Genomic DNA, 22,276 nt, shown 5'->3' with positions numbered 1-22,276 from the left:
GACAGACCCTGATGTCTGCTATAGAGTCCTGCTTCTAGTTCACAATTCCACCCCTCACTGCCTCACCTGCTGAGCTGGGCAGTGCTTGTACTGGGGAGCTCCTCACTGTGGCTCAGGCTGCTCAGAGGTGTTGAGTGTTGGCTGGCTGTGGTCAGCAGGGACGATGCAGACACCCCATCGTTGAGAGGGGCAATGCTGGGAGCAGAGGGGGAGTCGGATTTCACTGCAGGGCCCGTAGCACCTGAGAACAAAAGCTTTGGGTTAATTAAGGGCAGCTACTGGCTGAGGGGAACACAAGGGCAAGGATCAGCAAGTGCTCAGCTAGAGGAGCTGGGAGATTTGGGGCAACATCAGCCAAATCTTAGCTAGAGGAGCTGAGAGATTTGGGGCAACATCAGCAAGTTCTCAGCTAGAGGAGCTGCGAGATTTGGGGCTCCCCTCAGTGCTCCCAAACAGTTAGACCCTTATGATTGTGTTCTATATCTCACTTTACCTCAACACTACTGCTGGCTCTGCAGAGAGCTTCAAAACCTTCAGAGAAGTGCCTTCCATGCACAAAGCAAAGTTATTGTCATAGGTGACCCTTCAAGGATCAGCACAAAGCTGAATGTTTTGAGGCAAACAAATAATGTGAATGGCAGCAATTAGTCCAGCAAGGAAAGGACTTGCTATTAGCACAGATAAAACTTCTCATTCAAAGCAGAGAACACAAGAGATACAGGACACCCACTGTACTGGCAAGACTCTTACCTTCAACAGCCTGTGTGGTTTGTAATGGCGTGGGTTGTACAGAACTGAAACCATTCTGAGGAAGAAGAGAAAAAAGGAGGACTGGGCATTATTGCTGAGCATTTCCAGAGGCAGAGCTAGTGTCACCTCTCTCTCACACTCCCTTGCACAGTTATGAAAAGGTTCTTCTACCAGACTGTGTTTGGGTCAGTCCCAAGGTCCAGCCCCGTGCCAGGATGGTCCCCAAGTGTATATGAGAGAAACCAGTGCAAGAAGTTTCTGTGCTGCTGGTAGTCAGACTGCCTCAACACTCTCAATCCAAGCTCATTAGCCAAACCTGACATTTCTGAACTGGTGTGCAGCATACAAGAACCAAATCCAAAACACAAACCAAAACTCTTTGTCTGCATGTCCCTCTAGCAGGGTACATGACACAACACGTGCCCTGCAATCACCTTGAGTGCTGTTAACCCCAGCACCAAACACAACAGCCACAAGAGAGCTCTCATTAGAGCCCAGGAGCCACACAGTGAGGATCACAGAACTCTTTGATAAGCCATTCAGCTTTCCCAAAGACACTTCACACTCAGCACAATAGATAAGCAAAGCTGTTGTCTTACCTTAGCCTGGGTCAGATCTTTCTGGGGCGAAGAGGAGATAGAATTTGGGTATCGCCTCGTCTGGGTGGATCTCTGTTCGTACAGTGGTCCCTGAGCACTGTTCTGGGAGGTAAATGTTGCTGTCTGTATTGTGCCACTCTGGTAACCAGACTCCTGGCTTTGATTGGACGAAATTGTGGATGAAGATTCACTACAAAAGGAAAAAAAGAAAAAAGTGTTCCTCCATTTTCCTCTGAAATAACCCTGCTGTAAGCTGCTGGCCCAGTCTGGGCTCTTCACTTCAAATACTCAAGATAAAAAGCCCCAAGCATCAGTAAAGGCACCACATGAAGCAGCCAAGCCAAGAAACATGCCCAGAGAGCAGGGCTAGCCCAGCCATGGACATCCAGCTACAGCCTTGCCTTACACAATGCTGTGCCTTAGGCAACACTTCATGAGCTGCCACCACTCAGGTCCCAGTACTCAAGGGATGGCCAGTTACCGAGGGTCAGCCCAACAGAAGACAAACACACTATCACAAATTAGGCTCCTACTCCACTGTGTACCAGTTTGCCAAGGCAAAGAGAAGGACAGAGTACTCAATCTATTCACTAGAGACATGGAGCAGTTGTGCTGGGGACTCCCCATCTGTGTTTTCAACAACACAGTTTAAGGCTAGCAGAAAAACAATTTTCTGTACAAGTACCACAGGCCAAAGAGCCACAGAGCTGCCCTATGAGTCTGCTGGCAACTTGTGCTTTGCTGTTGCATACATTGTCCCCCCTTTGTGACCAAAGCACGGTCAGAAAGGGTCTACTAGTATGCACAAGACAACTCAAGTCCACAGGACCAACTCCCAAAGCTGCCTGCTCGGATTAAAGGCTCCTGGTGCTCACCTGGCCGAGCTGGTGTAGAGGCTGCTCTGAGACTGGCTAACGGCGGCGCTGGTCGTGGGCGTCGATTCATACTCAGCAAGAACAGGCTCTGAACCAAACTGTAACGCCCCAAACTGCAGGTTTAGCCCTGAGATATCTGAGGAGCCAGGCATTTCCACAGCAAGTGCAGGAATCTGCAAGGCAGGAACAACAGAACAGGTCAATCATTCCCAGGGATTAGCCCAGAGAATGACTTTATTACCCTTGTTTCCCTGCACACAGTAGCAGTTATAGGCTTGCAGCCCCTGAATTACACTGTTCAACCCAGGCAGGCACACAACTCCATCACCCCCACAAGCACTCACTGCTAACTAATAAAGTACTGGAATGAATAATAACCTACTGGAATGCTCTTCCCAGGGAGGTGGTACAATCACCATCTCTGCATGTGTTTAAAAAAATGACTGGACATGGCATTTGGCACTATAGTCTAAGTGCAGTGTTAGGGCATAGGTTGGACTCGATGATCTTAGAGGTCTCTTCCAACCTCATGATTCTATGATTCTAACAAGAGGAAGGCCAAGCCCAGACCTTCCCTAAGCAGCCCAAACCCTCCCTGAGCAGCCCAAATGGCTGTTTCTGCAGCTCTAACACAACTCAGTTGTCTCCTTCCCCACCACTGCACCTTTGATGTTAATGATGCTTTCTTCTTTTGCTGCTTGAGCTTCTGCTGTGCTGGCTGGGGACTTGAGGACTGGTTGTCCGAGGAGCCTGGAGACATCTGGGGAACTGGATTGGTTTTGCTGGGCAGTGGTGAGGATGGAGGGGCCGGTGTGGTTGTGGAGGCAGTCACCACAGGCTGCTTCTCCTGCATGAACACTTCTATCATGGTTGAAGTTGATGTGAAGCCCTGACGCTTGGTGAAGGGACTATGCACAGAAGAGTCTGCTGGATTCTTGAGATCTATGGGACAAGACAGGGATGAGTTACCAGGGTTTGTTTCCTTAAAAATAAATCAAATTCTGGCACTTAGCAAGAAAAATAAATCCTTTTCCTCGATGTTTCATCCTGAAGCTTGTTAGACAGCAGAAAACTTAAGCATCTCTGCTCCCAGCCTCACACTCTCACTACCATCAAAGCCAAGATTTTTTAAACTCTTCTTCCCTCAGTTGCTTCCACCACCCCTACAGGACAAAGCCAGCTTGCCTGGCAAAGTCCTCCATTCTCCGAGAAAAGCTTGGCTCCAGAGTCCCTCGTGTGGAGACACTGCATATCAGCCCTGCAGAGCACTTCCCAGCTCTGTTAACAGTCCTGCATTCCACTGCCTTGCCCTTCTCCTGCAGGGACTGGGTATCTCCAAGCAACATCACTGCCTGGGGCTGCCTACCCTCAGGGTTTTGCAACCACCTTCCTCTGACTAAGCCTTTCCTTTCCATAGTTTATTCAAAATCAACTCCTATTCTCCTGTGAGGCTTCTTGTCTGAGCCGATCAGAAGCTGCCAACACTGACTGTCACCAGGACAGGGCTCAATTTTTCTTCAGCTTAGATTTGAACCAGAGCCATTTCCCTATAAAAAGCACAAGTTGAAGGAAATTACACTAGCACTCAGCCACAGCAAAACTCAGCTTTTCATCTGGAAAGAGCCTCTCAATCCCTGTTTATTCCCTCATGCCCAGTGACAGAGTTACTTCTTGTCATTTAACAGAAAATCCCCTTAAAATTCCCTTAAAAGATAACAGGAGTTCAGCAGGGAGAAGAGACAGACTAGTCTCATATTTGGGAGCTATTCTCCAGAGCAGCTCTTCGAGAACTTTTTCTGGCACAGCTTTACACTGGGAAGTAGTTCTGCACACTCTAAGAGGCTCAGGAACATCAGATCCCTGGCCCTGAACCTGTCTGGAATGACAGATTCAACTGTTCCAATTATAAAAGGAACAGAGAGAGACTCACACACACTATTACATTTTAATGTCACTCACAGCTCTCTTAATTTTCCCAGCTCAGCTAAACTGGTTGTGAGCTTGTGAGCAGACCCTCTGCTGAATCCCTCCCAGCAGAGTTCTGGGGGAACACATTCCCTCCCCTGTGGGAGCTGCAGCTCCTCCTTACCATACTGCACCAGAGACGAGGTCTGTGTGGTGGATGCCATGTCCCAGGAAGCAGCAGTGGTGCTCCCAGCAGGCTGGGTGTGCTGAGCTGCCAGCTGAGCCAGTGCCTGGGCTGTCTTGAACTGCTCCAGGAACTGGGACCCTGTGGTGCTGCTGCCTTTGGCCTCCCCGACATCTCCAAACCCTTTCCCCAACATGCTCACCTGCAATTTCAACAAGGAGAAAAAGTCAATGGCTGCCATGGCTTGGAACTTGGCTCAGAGGACAGGAACATCTCTGAATATCATCCCAAATGCATTGTAGCCTGCTGCTTCTCACTGGGTGCCTCACTCAGCACTCTGGAGCTCCAAATGCACACACACTGCTGGCAGGAAGTTTCTTTCCCAGCCTCCACCATGTGTGAACACAGGTATGCTCATCCCTGGCCCAACCCATGCCATGGGGGTTACAAAGGAGGTTAACAGACAGGATCTTAAAAAAACATACTGAATGCATTCAGTTGCACTAAAAGAAAAACATCAGGAAATCTTGGCTTTATAGTTAATGTGGTTTTGAAAATCTTTCCTCAACTCTCTCACCATTAAGTAAACAATTCTTATTTCTTTTTGCTGAAGTTACACAAAGCAGCATCTGCCCAAGTCTATGCAGATCCCTGACTCAATGTCTCCTTCCTTCTCCTGTCAGTGGGTGCCAGCATTCCATCCCACACCAGTTCTGTTTCTCAAACTGTTGGAATTGCAAGCCCTGGACCAAAAGAGCTTTTCCTTTTTTCCTTTAAGCAGGAATGAAGCATGTGCTGCAAATCTGACAAGGGCAGCAGGGGAGGAATTACCACAATTATTTCAAGTTGAGCAATGAACTTCAGGCCACTGCTTTTAAAGCAGACTAGCAAATTATTTCACTCTACCAGACCCAAGCAGAGAGCATCAGGATTGTATTTCCTATATTACCCAAACAGACACAACAACAGGGGATAAAAGCAACCTCAGGCAAACACCCACTGGCAGAGAGCAGCATTTCCTTACCATGCTGTGGTGAGAGAAGGAGTTTCCAGAGGCAGGCTGGGATAGAGCACTCTGTTTAGAATTGCTGAACACCAGTGGCTGTGCCAGGGAAGGAGTCTGGGATGACTCCAGGTTTGTTGACTCATTCTCCATAGAAGAGGGTGTCTTTCCTAGCAGGACTGCCAGGTCAATTCTGGGTAGACAAAGACCCACTGAGGTTAGCAAAGCTCCCGCTTCCATGAGAACAGATTCCGCCTCAAGCCTCACAGATTTTACTTTACAAATTAAAGGAATCTACAGAACACTAACTCACAACTGCCAGCAGCAGCCTCACAAAGTCAGACTGACCAAGCAAGACTCTGCATGGCCTTTGATTTTAAATAATTTTAAATTTACATTATTTTAACACAGCAAAATGCCCCCAAACCTGAAGAACTAGCAACAGAGTCTAATTCTATTCCTAATCCAGGACTAGGACCCAATAACTCCTAAATCAACTCTTCCATTGAAATCCACCCCACCTCATTCAGAGCTGCTGCATTTTAGCTAGCTAGAAAAGTTTAGCTGAAGATGGCAAATTGCTCCCAGACTCATGTGCCACTTTTCCCGGGTAAACAGCATCACCATGGGCTCTCACCTTTGTCCAGCTGTGATTGTCACATTCTCAGCAGGGAGAGGCACTGAAGACACATTGGAGGCTGTGAAGATCTTTGTCTCTGACAGCTGAAAGAGAAAAAAGGAGAAAAGAATCCAAAAGTGAGAACAGCACCTCATAAAAGTCCCTATGACACAAAGTACATGAATGTTTGAGACAAACAGCCACAGAAAAACTCAAAATTCAAGTGCTTAGACTGAAACTTCTTTATCATTTGGCTCCCATAAGAATCAGATTCTATTTCCTTTGTTTCTCTCAGGCAAGTGCACAAATCATCTGCCAGTGGGGAAAGAAAACCTCTCAAATGCTTCTACAAATTTCCCATAGTCCATAAATCCCCTAGGACTGCCCCAGGACTCTGGGCTGTTGCTCTGAGTCAGTGGAATGCAGCACTGACCTGCAAAAGCCCCAGCACAGTAGGAGCAAGCACTGTAACAAAGAGAAACTTTGGACCCACAGCTAAGATTCCAGTAATCTGGGCTCACCTGGATGATCTGACCAACAGATCAGCCATGGAAGGGAAAATAACATTGCTCAAAATCTGGTGGAGGTTAGTAAGGACCTGTGAAACATGGCCTGAAACATGTCTGAACATGAACAGCTTCTATTCCAGACTGAGGAGCTGCCACAAACTGAACTGCCAGAGTTTAAGAAGTAAATCCAGAACTTCTGAGAGCATCTCACACACACACTGAGGGTAAAAAAGGCTCTCAGAAGCTCCCTTCCAGCAGAGACCTGACTGAACAAAGAAAAGCTGCTCCTATCTCCAAACACAGCAGCAGTGCTTCCCCAGGTGGTGCCTGGCAAACACATTCTTGTTGTGCTTGCCCATTTTGTCAGCTGAACCAAAATGAGCACACAGAACTAACAATCACACTAAAATGCCCAACCCTGCTCCCATCTGCAAGAACAGAAGTCCCTCCTTAGTTCAGAGAAGGACTGAAGCCCATTTCAGAGAAATTTATAGACAGGCATTAAGAGAGGGTGCTAACAATGTCCACTCTCTCCTGAAGGAGATGAGGTACAGAACACAAGGTGGTGAGACACACCAAAGAGCATGTCAGAAGGTCAAGTCAAGAGCTTCTTTTCCATTCAAATCACAAGGACCAGCTGAGGCACATGATGTGCACAAAACCATGAAACTGCTGCTGGTGTGATCAAAAGCAAAACTTCTCCAACTGCCACACCACTGGAGCAAGAGCCCTGTGTGGAGTCAGGACAGTTTTGGAATAATTCCATCTTGCAATTACAGGAAATGAGAGGACCAGCCTCAATGCCCCAGGAGATCTCCTCCAGGCTTGGGCCATAAGCTCTAGAACACACATCCTGCAGAAGATGCAACAATTATTTATTCATCAGAGCTCCTGGGGTTCTGTCCAAAGTTTGGGGAGGATGAGCTGGCAGCTCTGTGTGTACAGACAGGACAGCAGCCTGCTGGCAGATGCACAGAGGAGATGGCTTCAGGAAATACCTACATCTTCATTCCAGTCCTCCGTGCCCCATTCTTCTGTCGCCGCCCTCCATGCACCTGTAAGAGCAACAACAGGTACAGAAGTTATGCATGCATCAAAGCTCTGTGTCCAACAGCTGGGGGAGCACTGGGGAGCTTTGCAGGCAGCCAGGAGGATTTCTAATTGCCAATCAGACAAGATAAAGCAGTCAACCTCAACCCAGGCTTTATGCTCAAGATAGGATCCCCTCTGCCTTGCTGGGATGAAAAAGAGACTGCCAGGCTGGCAGACAGGGCAACACACACCTTCCCAACACCCAAAAGGGAAGCTGAGCTCTGCAAGGAAGCCCCAGCATTGTCCCCAGCCTCCTTGTGCCATTTTCCTGGCTCCCCTTGTACTGCAGTAGCTGTAGGTTTGTGCAAGCAGTGTTACCCCAGCAGCTCCTCCCTTCCTGCCAGCTCTGGCACAGGATTTCACCACCCAGGTAAACCTCAAGTTTCTATAAAACTTAAGGATAACTGAGCTATTCCCATAGTTCATCTTCCACCCCACAAAAAAAAAGTTTTGAAACCTCAGTGCTCCAGAACCTCCTGTGCTCAGGCAAATGGGATTCAGAAAAGAAAATTTATGGCACTAAGCAATTCCTGCCTTTTCTGTGACCAGTTTCAGAGATATGCTCAAAGTGTGCAGCTTGAAGTACCAGGGAGAAAAGCAGGAAACCTCAGCTGCAATCCAGCACAGCACAATTTAGGTGAGCAAAAATTTACCAGAAAATAAAAAGAGTTTTGCCTGGCTGCATTTTCAACTTGTTCCAATCCTTGCATCCATCACAGTTTAATTGCTGTACTTTGAATATTATGTGTCAGTTTCAGATTCCATTTAACAACTAAAATTTGGTTTGGGAAGAGAACAGGAGCTTTCACATCCCCAAAAACCTGAGAGCATAAAGCCAGTCCCATTTTGTGCAGCTTGCTTTCAGTTCACACAAACCAGATCAAGAAAATCTGAGAGCACCAGCAGGGTTGATCCTGAAGACACTCACTGGATGGAACAAGCTGGTATCAGCCCTTTTACAGCATAAAACAAAGCAAGTGGGGAAGGAGAACATTCTGAGCTCTTCTGCAGGACACAGATCTCCCCATACAGAACTTCACTTTTTATTTAAATAACCACTTGTCTAGACTTGGGGGATCTAGTACATGAAATAAGTATCAGTGAATTATTCATTTTTCATTGCTTTTTTTTGCTTGATGAATTGAGCCAATTCAAGAAGTCTCCCAGTATTTACTGTTTTATATATTCAAGTTTGAAATACAGATATTAATACAACAATACTTGCCAGAGTGCCAGAAGTTTTTAGGCACACTGCCCCTTCCTCCACAGCCAGAACCATCAACATATTCAATGCAAAACCCATATGCAGTTTAGAAACCTGAATTCCCACAATTCTGAGATTTTTGGTGCCTTTAGAGCAGTAGTGGGAAGGCTCCTTTCCAAATTTTTATGGCTCAGAAAGGTCATTCCAGCCCAAGGCTGACCCAAGAGGTGAAGTGGGAGCTGATGTACCTGCAGCTGGCCCAGAGAGCAGGAAGACAGGAGAGCTGCCCCAAGAGTGTGAGCATGCAGGAACATAGCATGGGGCTCTTAAGTATTGTTTGTTTGGGGAAATAGAAGAAAAGCAGCACTAAAAGCAGAAGGAAACCCTGCAGATGAAGAACAGCCATTCACAGGGCTTTCCCAGCAAATCTACTCCTCAAAGAGCAGACACTGACTCAGCATGGCTCGAGGGGCACATGGAGAATCAAAGATCTGTGATGTGTTCACCAGGAACACTCCAGAAACCTCCCAACTAGCACAGCATGGGAGGTTTTTTTAAAAAAAAAAAAAAAAAAAAACAACTCTATCACTCTCCATCAAGCTCTTCTGAAGGGGAGAGCTGCAACACAAGCAGTACCCTGAGCCCTCTAACACCATTTCAGAAGGGTGGTGAACAGCAAGCCTTCCTCTCTGCTTTCAGCAAGCCCTTCAAAAAGCTGCTGGTCTTTAAGCTCCTCAAACCAAGAAAAATAGGAAAAAAAATAAAATTAAGCCAACAACATGTGCAAATATGAATGTGGTGAAGGAAAAAAAAAAATCCCATTGTGTCTCTAAGTTTTTGAAATCCCTCCCCAGATCCACTCTCTCTTGATTTTAAACTGGGAGACAAGCACCCAGCCTGCTCCTCCCACAGCCCAGCAGGCAGGAATGGATGCAGGCTTGTCACCCTGCACTAGGAAGGCAACACACCCAAAGGCCCCCACGCTGCACCTCGAAGGAATGCTAATCCAAACAAAGCCAAAGGGCAGCAAAACCACAATGGCAGTGCTGGAGCAGATGGCCTTGTGCTGCCTGGGGAAGTTAAAGATTAACCCAAAATGCTCCAACACAGCAGAAGCTCTCCATGTGTCTGCCTGCTTCCAGGCCCTTGCAGGAGAGACTCCTCAGCCTCAACACTTCTCCTCCTGCCCTGACTTTCAAGAGGAAAATGGCAAATTCTTCTGGAAAGTCCCTTAGCCTCAACTTCAAAACCCCAGGTTAGATGGAGGAGACAACAAGATGTTGGCCTGATTATGGACACAATGGAATTCTGTAGATGTGAGCAAACTGCATCCCCCTCCTGGGTGTCTTTTGGCCTCCTAAGGATGATATTTGAGCAGGAAATCAAGTGGCAGGCACAGAGCAGCTTTGCCATCAAGCAACCCTGTCATCTCCAAACCCACCATCATCTTCAGCTGCAGGGAGGTGAAGAGGAGCAGCCAGGCAGGCTGAGCATGCCAGAGCAGCCTTTGGGCCCTGCTCACCCAGCAGCAGCCAAAAGCAGAGGCAAAGCACAGGGAGAGCCCAGGCAGAGCAGCAGGGCTGTGACCCTGAGCAGGAACAGCAGGGAATGAGGATGAGGAGGAATGGCACGGGGACACCAGCAAGTCACAGTTTTGAGTATGTGAGACACAGGGAGTATGACTGAGCTGCCTCACACCTCCTGCCCTCTGTCACCAGAGCTGCTCTGGGCATCCAGAAGCAATGGCTGAAGTTAAAATTTGCATAATCCACAAGAATTGCTGTTAGCTCCTCCCAATTTACATTCAAGGTGTCAACGTTAGTAAAAGCACAGTCAGAACAAAGTCAAATATTAATTCAAATGAACAAATTAAGAGAGAGAAGAATGACATATCCACAGATATTTCAGATTTTTTTTAAAAAGCTATAAAGTAAAGGTATCCGGGGCAGTTAGTGCACCTGGATGTATCGTACCAGGAGCAGTGTCAAATTTTCGGGGATAATTTGACCCCTCACCCCCAATGAAATCAAGTCCTGAAACAAAAAAAAAAGAAAAGAAAGACAACCAGTGAAATTTTGACTTCAAAAAAGTGTAGGTGAGTTTCATTGCCCCCATGTACACCAGTCACATTGTACCTGTGGATATTATTAATTTAAAGAGATGCCTGTGGCTACTAAATTGCAAACAAAACAACCACACACAACACAGGTGACCAGTGGTGTTGCACAATAAACTTTACAGCTGTGTTGTAGTACTAGAGCAAATCTGAGTTGTTTGTCAGAAAAATCTTCAGTCCTCCCACTAACCACACTCTAACCCACTTCATTCCACAATTCCACAAAACACCAACACAGGGAAATGAAAACCATTCAAACAGAAGCCTGTTCCCACTAGACAGTTAAAGTTCCAGCACACAGAGCTGTGTCCACTCCCTCTGGTATTTAAAACCCCTCCTCAGCTGCCAAGATGATCACTCTGTCTGCTGGTGTTTCATAAAAAAACCCTCCTGCCACAATAGCTGTTTTCTGAAGAAAAAAAAATTAACAAAACCCAAACAAAACCCATGAAAACACAGAAGAACCACCCCTCTCCCTGACACCAACACTATGGTAAAAGGTATCCCCTAGATAATGGGACTGTCTTTCCAAACCTATCAGTTTTTCAGCAAAACCAAAAAGCATGGAAAGGTTCTAAAGCACCATTAACACAGATATGGATGCTTCTTATACCCAAGACATGGTATTTAAGTAAATACTCAGTGATTGTGGAAAAATAGTTTGACTTTGCAGTGGTGCCAGATTGCTCCATAAAAAAGACAACAAAACCACCAATGAGCCCTGCCCTCCTTCCCCCTCAAAAAAGGCTCTTTACAGTCAAGGACTGTGACTGTCCCATGCTCACACTGCAAAATCTGAGCTCTCAATATTGTGCGTACATGAAACAAAACCCAGAGCACCAGTCTTCCAATGCAGAATGTGCAGAGGGCAGCTGGGTGCTCAGAATCACCCAGCAAACAAGTTTGCTTCAAACTTGGAAGCAAGGAAGGAAGGAAGCAGAACTGCTTTCAGCTCCTTTCTGTAACAAAATCCTATCCCCACCATGGTTTGAGCAAGATGACCATGAAAGCAAGAATGCTCTTAGTACCAAAATAAAGAGCAATACATCCTACCCTGAGTAATTCTCTGGAGGACGCACCAAACATTTGAGATCTTGGATCTGCCTATCACACTACAGTTTATAAAAAAGAGAAAACATACTGCTACTTTCCAAGCAGTAGCATGGTTTCTACAGGAAGACAAACAGAGGTGAGTGTTTCTGTGCCTCTGTCAGGCAGCAGCAGCCACAAGCTCACCCCAGAGCAATCACCCAGCTCCCGTTTCCAACGTGCAAAGGGTGCAAAGTACCAGGGTCACCGAAATCCATCTCTGAACCAGCAACCTGTTCTTCCATCCCTGAGCCTAAACCTGCCTAGAACATCCTCAGTGCAACTGGATGGAGGCAAATCCCCCTCACACAGTCACTACAAGGCAGCACACACTCATGGGAAGGCTCTTACTTGTGCCATCATCTGGCTCAAAGCTCCCGGTGTTGTTCCACGTGTTGTTGCTGTTCCCGTAGTTCTCATCCGTGCTGGCTGGCTCAGCGTAGTCAGCTGGGTTGAAAGTTCTGCAAGAAACAAGAGGATGGAAATGGAAACTCTGGTAAAGTGTTTTGAAAGCAATTGATTTTATTCAGAATATAATATGTATCACAAAGCAGTTCTCTCAGTAGAGAGAGCTTCAGCTACACCAGACATCCCGAGTTTAAGTTACTGTGATGCAGCTTGGGCCTTATTAACAAAAAAAAAAAAAACCCGAACAACCCTCCCCAAAAAAACCAAAAGAACCCCCCCAAACAAACAAAAAAAACCAACCAAACAAAAAAACCCAAACAAAAAAATCCTCAAAAAATAAACAGACCCAACAAAACCAAAAACTAAACAGACCCAACAAAACCAAAAACTAAACAGAACCCAACAAAACCAAAAACTAAACAGACCCAACAAAACCAAAAACTAAACAGACCCAACAAAACCAAAAACTAAACAGACCCAACAAAATAAATAAAAACCTAAAGAAAACAAAAAACACAAACAAATAACCAAACAAAACAAAAACAACAACAAAAAAGAAGGGAACAGAAATGACTGACACAAAGAGTACCATTCATGCACAGACTTTTATTTTTGCTGTGCTTTATGTCAGTGAAACTTACCCCATGCCTTGGGCAGAAAATCTTCCCCCTCGCCGTCCAGAGCCACCTGTAAACACACACACATGCACTGCTGCCCCTTGGCTCTACATCCCTGGGCAAAGAAACACTTGAACAACACACACAGGTCCAGAATATGAACGTGGAGAGGATTTTCCTGGGTTGATGGGATTGCCAGCAACATCTTTTGATGTGTGGGAGTGACCTCAGCTGGCCGGCAGCATGATTAGCAGTGCATCAATCCAGGCTAACATGAGGTTTTCAGCTGGCACAAATCAGAAGTACTGGACCCCAGATTCTGATTTCTGCAGTATGTGACCTCAGCAACAATTCCTAAGCAGCAGTTTTTGGGGTAAAACTAATTTCTGCCCCAAGCATTTAAAGTCCAAGCAGTGGTGGTGCTCAGACACATATATAAGAATGATGAGGAGGCAGGTTCTGCTGCTAACAAGCTATTGGCCACCTGCTAAAATAAGTTAACCCTGAGTTTTTAACTGCCCACCTCTATAATAAAGCACTTATTTTATTCTAACTCCAAGAACCAGGTGCTGTTTCTATCATCTTTAAGATGGGAAAGCAACATGTAGGTACTAAAAGTAAGCACAAGAATAGAAAAATCAAGTGCATATGCTCAGTTTGGCAATTCCTCCCATAGAAGAGGCTTTGGAACCTTCATGGGAGATAGATTTACTGCTAAAATTCTCCTCCTCCCACCCCCTGAGGACCCCACATCCCATGTGTACCTCGGCCTCGGCCACGTCCCCGCCTCCCTCTTTCCGTGCCTCTTCCAGACGATCCTCCACTCTTACCACCATCTAATCCATTCTCCTGGCCCCTAACTGAAAGACAGAACAAAGCAAAGACAACTTCAAGACTCATCCTGCTTTAAACCACATCTCAAACCCCAAAATGCCGTGGCTGTGTGGGGGAGCAGATCACCACATGCTCCCTGAACTGCTGATTTAAGCTGATAGTGAGGCCATCACGCAAAGAATCATCTCAGACAGGGGAGCATTGAACAGATCCACACACACAGATGTGTCTGCCCAAAAAGCTCTGCTGACAGCTGTTACACATCACAGTGCTTCAGTGGGAGGGTTTTGGGGTTATTAAAGGGAAGCTCCATACACTCTCTTCCACGGGTGGCACCTCGGCCTCGCCTCGGCAGCCCTCCACGTCGTCTGCTGAAATCCCGCTCCCGATCCCGGTTCTCTTTGCTTTCTTCACTGGGTTCTGTCTGTCCACTCTCCTTCTGTCCTGAGACACCTTTCTTCTTCCCAACCATCTCCCAGGAATGCTGAAGGTTTGCAGAGGGGAAAGAAATGAATGCCAGTTAGATCCATGAAAGGTGCAAATACGTGAAGATTCAAACATGCTACAGAGAATGTAACAGGGTTCTCCTCAAAAACGATTTCCAGATCAATTTTTTAAGAGTCTATCAGTCTACACACATCACATCATCCTCCTTCAAGCCAAGCTTTCTTACAGCACACAATCTGAGGTAACAGGAGATGAGTTATTCCATTTCTGCAAAGATCTACTAAAATTCTTCAACAGAGATGGCATGATACTTCTAGAATTCAAACATGGATATATTTACCTTGCTTAGGGGGAAAAAAACCCTGTCATTTCACACAGCTCACCAGAAGCTCTCAGAATAACCCAGGTAAATGTTTCATAGTGATCTGCAGTCAACATTTGGGCTAAGTTCTTTCAGCAGATGCAAAGTTATTCACAAAACCTCTCCCTTAAATATCATCTGAGATGGAGAGAAGCATCACAGAATTTAACCAAGTTCAGCTGCAAAATGTTGAGTCTGCATCCAGCTCACTGCCATGGGCCTGCACCCATGTATCTTCTAACAGTTGCAGTGGTTTCACACTCTTAAACTGATGCTGCACACTGTTAGAACAATTAAAAATAGTCTTAAGTCCTTTACAATCACCTGAAAACAACTGGCAGACAGCTGGGTTTCAATGGCAGCATGCAGGGACAGTGACAAAAAACCCAACAACACAGTGGCACAAACTGCCATCAAACCCAAGGCTTCCAAGTCTTTCTCCATAGGAATCTGGCTTAGAAATAAACTTTAAAATCACAGTATTCCAAATAAAGATTTTTCAAGTAAATGTTTTTTTAAAATCAAGTTTAATTTAATGCTAAGATCATACCTGCTCCTTTACTGTTTGAAACACAGTACATTAACAGTGTCTAGCTCAGCAGGCAAGCTGTCTTCAGCACCAGAGTACCCAAGCAACTAACAGGTCTGTTTCTTGTAAAAAAATTCCCTTTCTGGGATTGCTGCACAAACCAGACCCAGAAGCAGCTCCAAGGTGCTGACCAATGGCACTGCAGGGGCTGCCTGTGCTCAGAGATGCTGTGACCACAAGGCCACCAGCCTGGATCAGTGACAGCCCAGCATTTCTTCCACCCTGCCTGCCTCTCCATGGCCCTGCCCTGCAGGAGCTCCTGCTGCACACTGTCCTGGATGCTGCTCTCATGAGCAATGTGTTTCTCCACCTAACTAAACTGCTGTGATAGCAGGGGTTCCTGACTAGAAGTCACTGGTTACAACAGATGTGCAGGAGAACACAGCTGTACCTCAGAAATGCACATCCCTATCATTCCCTTTTCTAAAAGGATTTCCAAAAGCTACTTCATTCAGTTATCAATGGAAAGGGCTTCCTAAAGACAAGGAGGAATGCATACATGTGTTGTACAGAACTTGTGTGAAGCCAAAGCAAGCAGAGAACCAGACACTGGGGAGCAGCTGCAATACACAAAATACAGTCTGAGGTGTCCAGCTCACCCACATACCCCCAGGTCTCATCACAGGGAAAAAAAATGAGCTAAAGCAGAATATTCTAAAATGATATTTAGACTCTCAACTCAGAGCTGAGTTGGCTCCAAGCAAACCAGGGTGCCAGGAGGATATGTGATAGCAGCAGTGGTTTGGAAGGATCTCACATTCCCAGGTTTTTTCTTGCTCTGTAACAGTACTTGCATCTCTGCTGCCTTTGTCACAAAAGGAATGACACCCTGCATGCAGGAAGGTTCCTCCTAAGCAAGCACTCTTCTTCTTGGGGCTGCTCAGGCTGTTCTCAGCTTGCCTGAGACAAGCACCTGCATGAGAAACAGCAGCCAAGCCCAACTCCACAACAACAAACAGAAAAAAGGCCCTCAAAACCATGGCATAGGCAGCAGCACAGAAACCAATCAGTGAATCACTGAGAAATGAATCTTTAGGGCCAGAGACACAAAAACCACATTGCTCTGACAGAAAGGAACCCCAGCTGACACACACCTGCCCTTCAATGCAGGTTACTCAGCCCTGATGGGGAAAGGCAAGTTCCTTCACACTCACTGGTGTGAAAGCACACAGAGATGCCACTGTGCCACTGCTGAACTGCTCGGATTCAAAAGTAATGGGAGGGAAATTACTTCTGGCATTTTCTTCTCTATTCCTTCAAACCTAGGGCCATTCTCACAGCCCACAGAGAGCAGCATTCAGCAGCCAGGTCACAGCCACACTGTGGAACTAGTCAGCCACAGTGGCTCTCCTTATCTGCACATTCCTGGATGCCTCAGCTGCAAACAGGCAGTCAGACTGAGCCAGACCTCAGGAGATCTGCAGGAGCCAGCCCTACCGTGTCAGGATTGCCCTCCAGCAGCACATTGATGGCTCTGTTGACATCCCCATTGCAGTCATGCAGAGCAATCACACACTCATCCTGGTTCTTGCCTGTGATGTCAATCAGCTGCAGAGAAAACAACACCATGGTCAGCATGTTCCAAACCAAGATGGCACCAAAAACTCTATGGCTATCTCAGGAGGCAAGGGAGTTCAATCCCAAACCAGACACCTTTCAACAAAAAATTGAAGGGGTAGGGAATCTCCCCAGCCTTCTCAGCTTAACTGTGTTCCTCAACACAAGATGTGAATTTTTGAGTGTTTGTTTTACCATGACCCTCCTCCCACTACAACCTCCTCTGCTCAGGATAACACTGTTACCTGCACAAACAAACTGAAAGTTCAGCACCACAGAAGTTGCTGCACCCAAATCAAGGCAAGGCCAAACAAAAACACAGGCTGGGAGGCTGGGGAGAATGGATGGAGAGCAACCCTGAGGAGAAAGATCTGGGGTTTGAGAAAACAGTAAAACCTGGCCACATGGGAGCCCAGAAAGTCAACGCTGACCTGGGCTCATCCCCAGCAGCGTGGGCAGCGTGTGAGGGGGGAATTCTGCCCCTCTGCTCTGCTGAGACCCTGCCCTGCAGAGCTGCCTCCAGCTCTGGGCTCCCCAGCACAGGGAGGACAAGGAGCTGCTGCCGTGAGCCCAGGGGAGGCCACAGAGATGATCTGAGGGCTCTGGAGCTCCTCTGCTCTGGGCACAGGCTGGGAGAGCTGGGGGTGCTCAGCTTAGAGAAGTAAAGGCTCCAGGGAGACCTCAGAGCCCCTTCCAGGGCCTAAAGGGGCTCCAAGAGGGCTGAAAAGGTACTTTGGACAAGGGCCTGGGGTGACAGAACAGGGGAATGGTTTTCCATTGCCAGAGGGCAGCCATACAGGCTATTGAGAAGAAATTCTTCCCTGTGAGGGTGGTGAGGCTCTGGCACTGCTGGAACAGCTTGGGATAGTGGAAGAGATCACCACAGCACAGGGGTGGAACTGGATACCCTTTAATGTCCCTACTGACCCAAACCATGCTATGATACAGCTTTATAAAGGCAGTCCAAGGAAATTCAGGGAGCAGCCAGGTGTCCCCCCAGCATTCACACTACTCCCAGTGCTGATCTCAGCTCCCTGTCAGAGTTCACCTTCATTTTCACACTCACTTGTTTCACCTTCTCCTCAAAGTCAGCATCGTTGTGGTCCGAAATCATCTGTGCAAGTCGAATCTGTTCTGCAGTAGCCTAAAGGAAGCACGGAGAGACAGAGCACATTGTCAGAGTGGTGCATTTCCAAACCATCCTCAAAAAGCCATTCTGCTACCCCAGGTTCTCTGGAAACCCTGGAAAGGAATCAATATGGCAAAAACAAGGGCCAGAGAAGGAGAACTCCAGGGAGAAAGTGAGATGAAAAAGAAGAAAGAAGAAGAGTCTGGAAGAAAGGGATATACTGTTGAAGGAATATATCTGCTGGCCTCATAGCACCACATGAACAGCAGCCACCCAAACCACATCTGTTTTGGGGCAGACCTCACCACCACAACCCACTGCAGGTGTCTTCTCAGCCACTTACATTCATTAAAGTGTGTGAGGAACGGACAAATGGAAATAAAACTAAATTTGAGCAGCAGCTCCCACTTGGAGAGAGACACGGAAACCCCAGTGCCAGCAGCACCCTGTGGCACATGGGGAGCTCATTTAGGCCAGCCCAGCTGTCAGCACTGAGCAGCCAGGTCTGCTCTGGGCTCTCTGGAGCCTGCCCTTACCTGTGGCCGCTGCTTGTGCTGCGTCTGGCTCTGTGTCTGTGTCTGCTCCCAGCTGCCCCGGGCTCGGGTAGTGCCCACCGATGTCATCATTTACAGTATATACAAATAACAGTATTTACAAGGTTCAACTCTGTGGTGGGCCAGGGGAGAAGAGAGAACACACTGTTAGATACCACAAACAAAATCAGCACCAAAAGTGAACAATCACAAAGGTAACACAGCCACAATGGCTGCTGCAGGTCCCCACCCTCCCCAGCACTTCCCCAAAACCACCACGTGCTCCCAAGACAAAATGGCCACTTGTACTGCTTGAGGTTTCTCTCTGGAGTGTCACCTGCATCCAGGTGGGAGCAATCAGGCACCAGGAGACAAAGGAAAATCACAGACTGGTGTGGGTTGGAAGGGATCTTGAAGCTCACCCAGTTCCACCCCCCTGCTATGGGTAGGGACACCTTCCAACAGCCCAGGTAGCTCCAAACCCCATCCAACCTGGCCTTGAATGCTTCCAGAGGTGGGGCAGCCACAGCTTCTCTGGGCCTCACCACCCTCAATGTAAAAAACCTCTTTTTCAGGTAATCTAGACTAACCCTCCTTCAGTTTGAAGCCATTCCCTGGACTTGAGGCAAAGAGTTTAACAACTTCTTGTTGGAACACGTGTGAGTGGGCACAGATCTGCCATGCACCCAAGCTGAGGCTGTGGCCATCAAATGGAGCAGGAAGGCTTGAAAAAAGCTTCAAAAAAACATCAATTGCAGGACAGAGCATCTCAGACCCTCAGACACATCAGCTACTTCCCTTCTCCTTTCTTTTCTTGCAAAAATGCTCCAGCAATAAGAGGTGCTGCAGGTCTGTGGAATTTTTGTTTTAAGGAAAACCTGCCCTTGAAGAAGTGCTTATTTTTGCTTATTTAAATTATTCCCTTGAACTGGAAAACGAAAATTTTTCCTAGTATTTTTGATCACAAACATACTAAAATGTGAATAAGATATCTGCAAGGAATAACAGCCAGTAACACTGTTAGATAACACTGCTTGAGGCAAAAAATCCCAAGAAAAGTTGGAGGGTCCAAAGCAAGCAGAGTTTTCTAAACTCACACTGGCCCTCAGGGCAGGGGTGTTGGAAAGGGATTAGCACTGAGGTTTTACCCTCTTTAGTGCCTTTTTGGCAAAAAGGATGTGAGAGACATCCCACAGCACTTGTCAGCTTCTGAGGTCCTGAAATTTCAGTAAGCACAGAATTCACATTTTTGTATTTCATTTCTAAGACTGCAAAGCCTTCACCCAAAGCAGCAGGGCCTGCAGACACAAGGGACATGGGAAGGAGCCACAGAGTGCAGAAACAGAAAGCAGAGAGCTCAGCAAGACAGCCAGTGCAGGATCTGATCTGAAACACTGCTGTCCATGAGCAGGACAGCACAGGGAAAACACAGAGTGCCAAGGAAGCAGCATTAGCAAACAGTGCAGGAAAAGCTGGGGAATCTCCTGTTGAAGTTTGAATTGGTGAGAAATCCCTCCTGACATTGCCTCTACACGCCCACAGCTGCTCCCACCAGTGCCTGGCCTTTCTCTGCAGGCAATTTCTGTGCAATTGCTCCTGCAGCTCCCCACAAAACCTTCAAATTCCCCCCTCACAGCCACCCATGCCTCACGGCAATGTCACATCACAGTTTTACAGCTATCCAGTGCCAAGGTCCCTTCTGAGGAAACAATCCAAGCTACCAGGAACCCCAGAGGTACAAGGAAGAGCACCAAGCCTGCACTTGTGCCAAGGCAGAGCAGAAAAAGCCTTCTCTCCCCAGCCATCCCCTCTGGGCAGGCTCCGTTCCCATGGTATATATTTATTTTTGCTTTCTTCCAGTTGTAAGTTTCACACCCAATTTGTTGTACTAAACCAACCCAGCAACAGAACCACGGGCCCAGAGGGAAGGGATTTAAGTGATTTCACCCAGAAACCCAAGCTGCAGCTTCTCTGGGCTGCAGGTCCAGCAGCCTGAGCCCAAACCTTGTGCAGCCCAGGCATTGCTCAGCAGCTGCCACCAGGAACACGAGCATTTGTCCTTTCACATACTGAAAACCCATAAAAAAACCATCTGTGGTAAAAAGGCCGACTCTGGTGGGGCTGTTAGGTGAGGTGTCCCCATGCAGACCCCACAGCAGCCTTGGGGAAAGAGGATTTGGCTACTGGGAACTCATTCCTCACCGGGGAAACTGGGGATCAGCTCAGTGCCCCACAGAACCCCAAAGCCTGCAACTTCCCAGAGCAAAGCTGCTCTCATCGAAAGCATCCCTCCTCTTCCCTTGAAAGGGCAAACCTGCACCAAGAGCTGAAAGAGCAGCTCCAGCCCAAGGGAGTGGTGGCCAGTCCACACTGGAGCATGGCTCACACCTCAGGGCAACATCTCTGCACTCCAGGGCTCAGGGAAAACAAAGGAACTTCACAGTTACAGGTTACAACACCCTCTGCTCAAAGCCACTGCATCAGATGAGACATTTGCTGTTACCCCCTTTCCTTCTCAGCCCTGCCTTCCCAGCAGGCCTCAAGAGGAGAGTCTCGACTACACAAGGAAAGTGTGGAGCCTCCAGAAAATGAGGGGATACAAAAATGTAACAAACTGTTCATTTTATTAGAAACGTCAGAGAAGTTACAGTTTCAGAACCAGAATCTGTAGGTCCCATGGCAGTGCCAGAGCTGCTGGCTGCTGCTCGCCCTGGCACATCCCAGTTTCAGTTTCCTGATGTGTTAGTACAGAAAAATGGTATTTTCATCCCATTCTGACAAAGCTTAATAACGTGTACAAAAAAGCCCCAAAGCCCGAAAGGAAAGGGCCAGAGAAGGCAAAGCTTTTCCTGCAACACGGGGCAAAATAAGGACTCAAAAAAAGGGGTTATCAACACAAGAAGTTTTCCCCAGAGCAAAGACATGGTGGCCGCAAACCGAATCATTCCATGTATGCAAACCGTGATCTTTTTGAGGGAGATGCTCCCGGCTATTCCATCAGAGACCCCGACTCGGTACCGACAGGCAGCGCTTTGCTCGGGAGCTCTCCGGGCCGGAGGGCGCAGGGAGAGCCCCCGGCCGGCATGGAGGGACGTGGGGCAGGGCGGCACCGGCGGCCCGGGGCTCCTGCAGGACCCCCGAACCGCCGCTGCCCGGGAATTTGAGGCGGGCAGCGGAAGCAGCCGTGCCGCGGCCCACGGGGCGGCCCCGAGGAGCGGCGGCAGGAGCGGGCCCGGCGGCCCGCAAGGAGCCCGGCAGGGCGGGAGCACGGCTCCCATTGTTACCGCCGGCAGCGGCGGGGACGGGCGGGCCCCGAGAGCGCGGCAAGGTCGGAGCCGCCCGACCCCGCGGCCCAACCCGCGGTTCATAACGAGGTAACGAACCGGACCGAAGCGGAGGGAGCCGGCGGGGCCGGGCGGGAGCCCCCACGGCGGCGCCAGGCCGGGCCCGCAACGGAGAGGCGGGCGAGTTCGGGCCGCTTCCGCCCTCATGGCCGCGGCCGCCATTTCACCCCCCCCACCCGCAGCCGGCCCGCCCGCCTGCCTCACCTGCGGCGGCCGCGCGCTACGCCAGCCCCCGGCTACGGCCCGGCCCACTAGGCCGCGCGGGGCCCAGCGGCGCCGGCGGCGGGGCTCAGAGCCGCCCCCGGGGCACCGGCCGCAGCTGGGCCGGGCGGGCGGGAGGCGGCGAGGCCGGGCAGGCAGGGGGGCGGCGGCGGGAGCCGGCGGGGGGCGGGTTCGGGGGCCGCGCGGTACCGGAGCCGCCGCCGCCGCCGCCGCAACTTTACCTGGGTCCGCCCGCACTGACAACTCCCCCGGCCCCGCCCCCGGCACGTGACCGCGCGGGGCGGGGCCGC

General features: G+C 48.5%; 1 protein-coding gene across 4 annotated transcripts in view; it reads right to left on the bottom strand.

Moving 5' to 3' along the window:
* The window catches only part of UBAP2L (ubiquitin associated protein 2 like), a 30,212-nt gene extending 7,937 nt beyond the window's left edge, over positions 1 to 22,275 (bottom strand). The window contains exons 1-18 of one of the 4 annotated variants that reach the window (XM_059490088.1): positions 22,208 to 22,275; positions 18,424 to 18,553; positions 17,825 to 17,902; positions 16,639 to 16,749; positions 14,120 to 14,288; positions 13,735 to 13,830; positions 12,995 to 13,040; positions 12,297 to 12,406; positions 10,699 to 10,773; positions 7,447 to 7,499; positions 5,954 to 6,039; positions 5,338 to 5,509; positions 4,314 to 4,515; positions 2,889 to 3,166; positions 2,225 to 2,397; positions 1,350 to 1,539; positions 751 to 805; positions 67 to 241 (exon numbers count right to left, since the gene is read on the bottom strand). In XM_059490088.1, coding sequence (XP_059346071.1) covers positions 67 to 241; positions 751 to 805; positions 1,350 to 1,539; positions 2,225 to 2,397; positions 2,889 to 3,166; positions 4,314 to 4,515; positions 5,338 to 5,509; positions 5,954 to 6,039; positions 7,447 to 7,499; positions 10,699 to 10,773; positions 12,297 to 12,406; positions 12,995 to 13,040; positions 13,735 to 13,830; positions 14,120 to 14,288; positions 16,639 to 16,749; positions 17,825 to 17,902; positions 18,424 to 18,513 — 2,159 coding nt within the window. In that variant the 5' untranslated portion in view covers positions 18,514 to 18,553; positions 22,208 to 22,275. Of the gene's footprint in view, positions 1 to 66; positions 242 to 750; positions 806 to 1,349; positions 1,540 to 2,224; positions 2,398 to 2,888; positions 3,167 to 4,313; positions 4,516 to 5,337; positions 5,510 to 5,953; positions 6,040 to 7,446; positions 7,500 to 10,698; positions 10,774 to 12,296; positions 12,407 to 12,994; positions 13,041 to 13,734; positions 13,831 to 14,119; positions 14,289 to 16,638; positions 16,750 to 17,824; positions 17,903 to 18,423; positions 18,554 to 21,968; positions 22,005 to 22,207 lie in introns of those variants that run through there. The other 3 variants (XM_059490090.1, XM_059490089.1, XM_059490091.1) reach the window with 3 other exon arrangements.
* Between the last annotated feature and the right edge of the window lies 1 nt (position 22,276).

Source organism: Ammospiza nelsoni, chromosome 28 (genome assembly GCF_027579445.1).
Source record: "Ammospiza nelsoni isolate bAmmNel1 chromosome 28, bAmmNel1.pri, whole genome shotgun sequence".
NCBI lineage: Eukaryota > Metazoa > Chordata > Aves > Passeriformes > Passerellidae > Ammospiza > Ammospiza nelsoni.
This window is presented reverse-complemented; position numbering and strand designations above follow the sequence as displayed.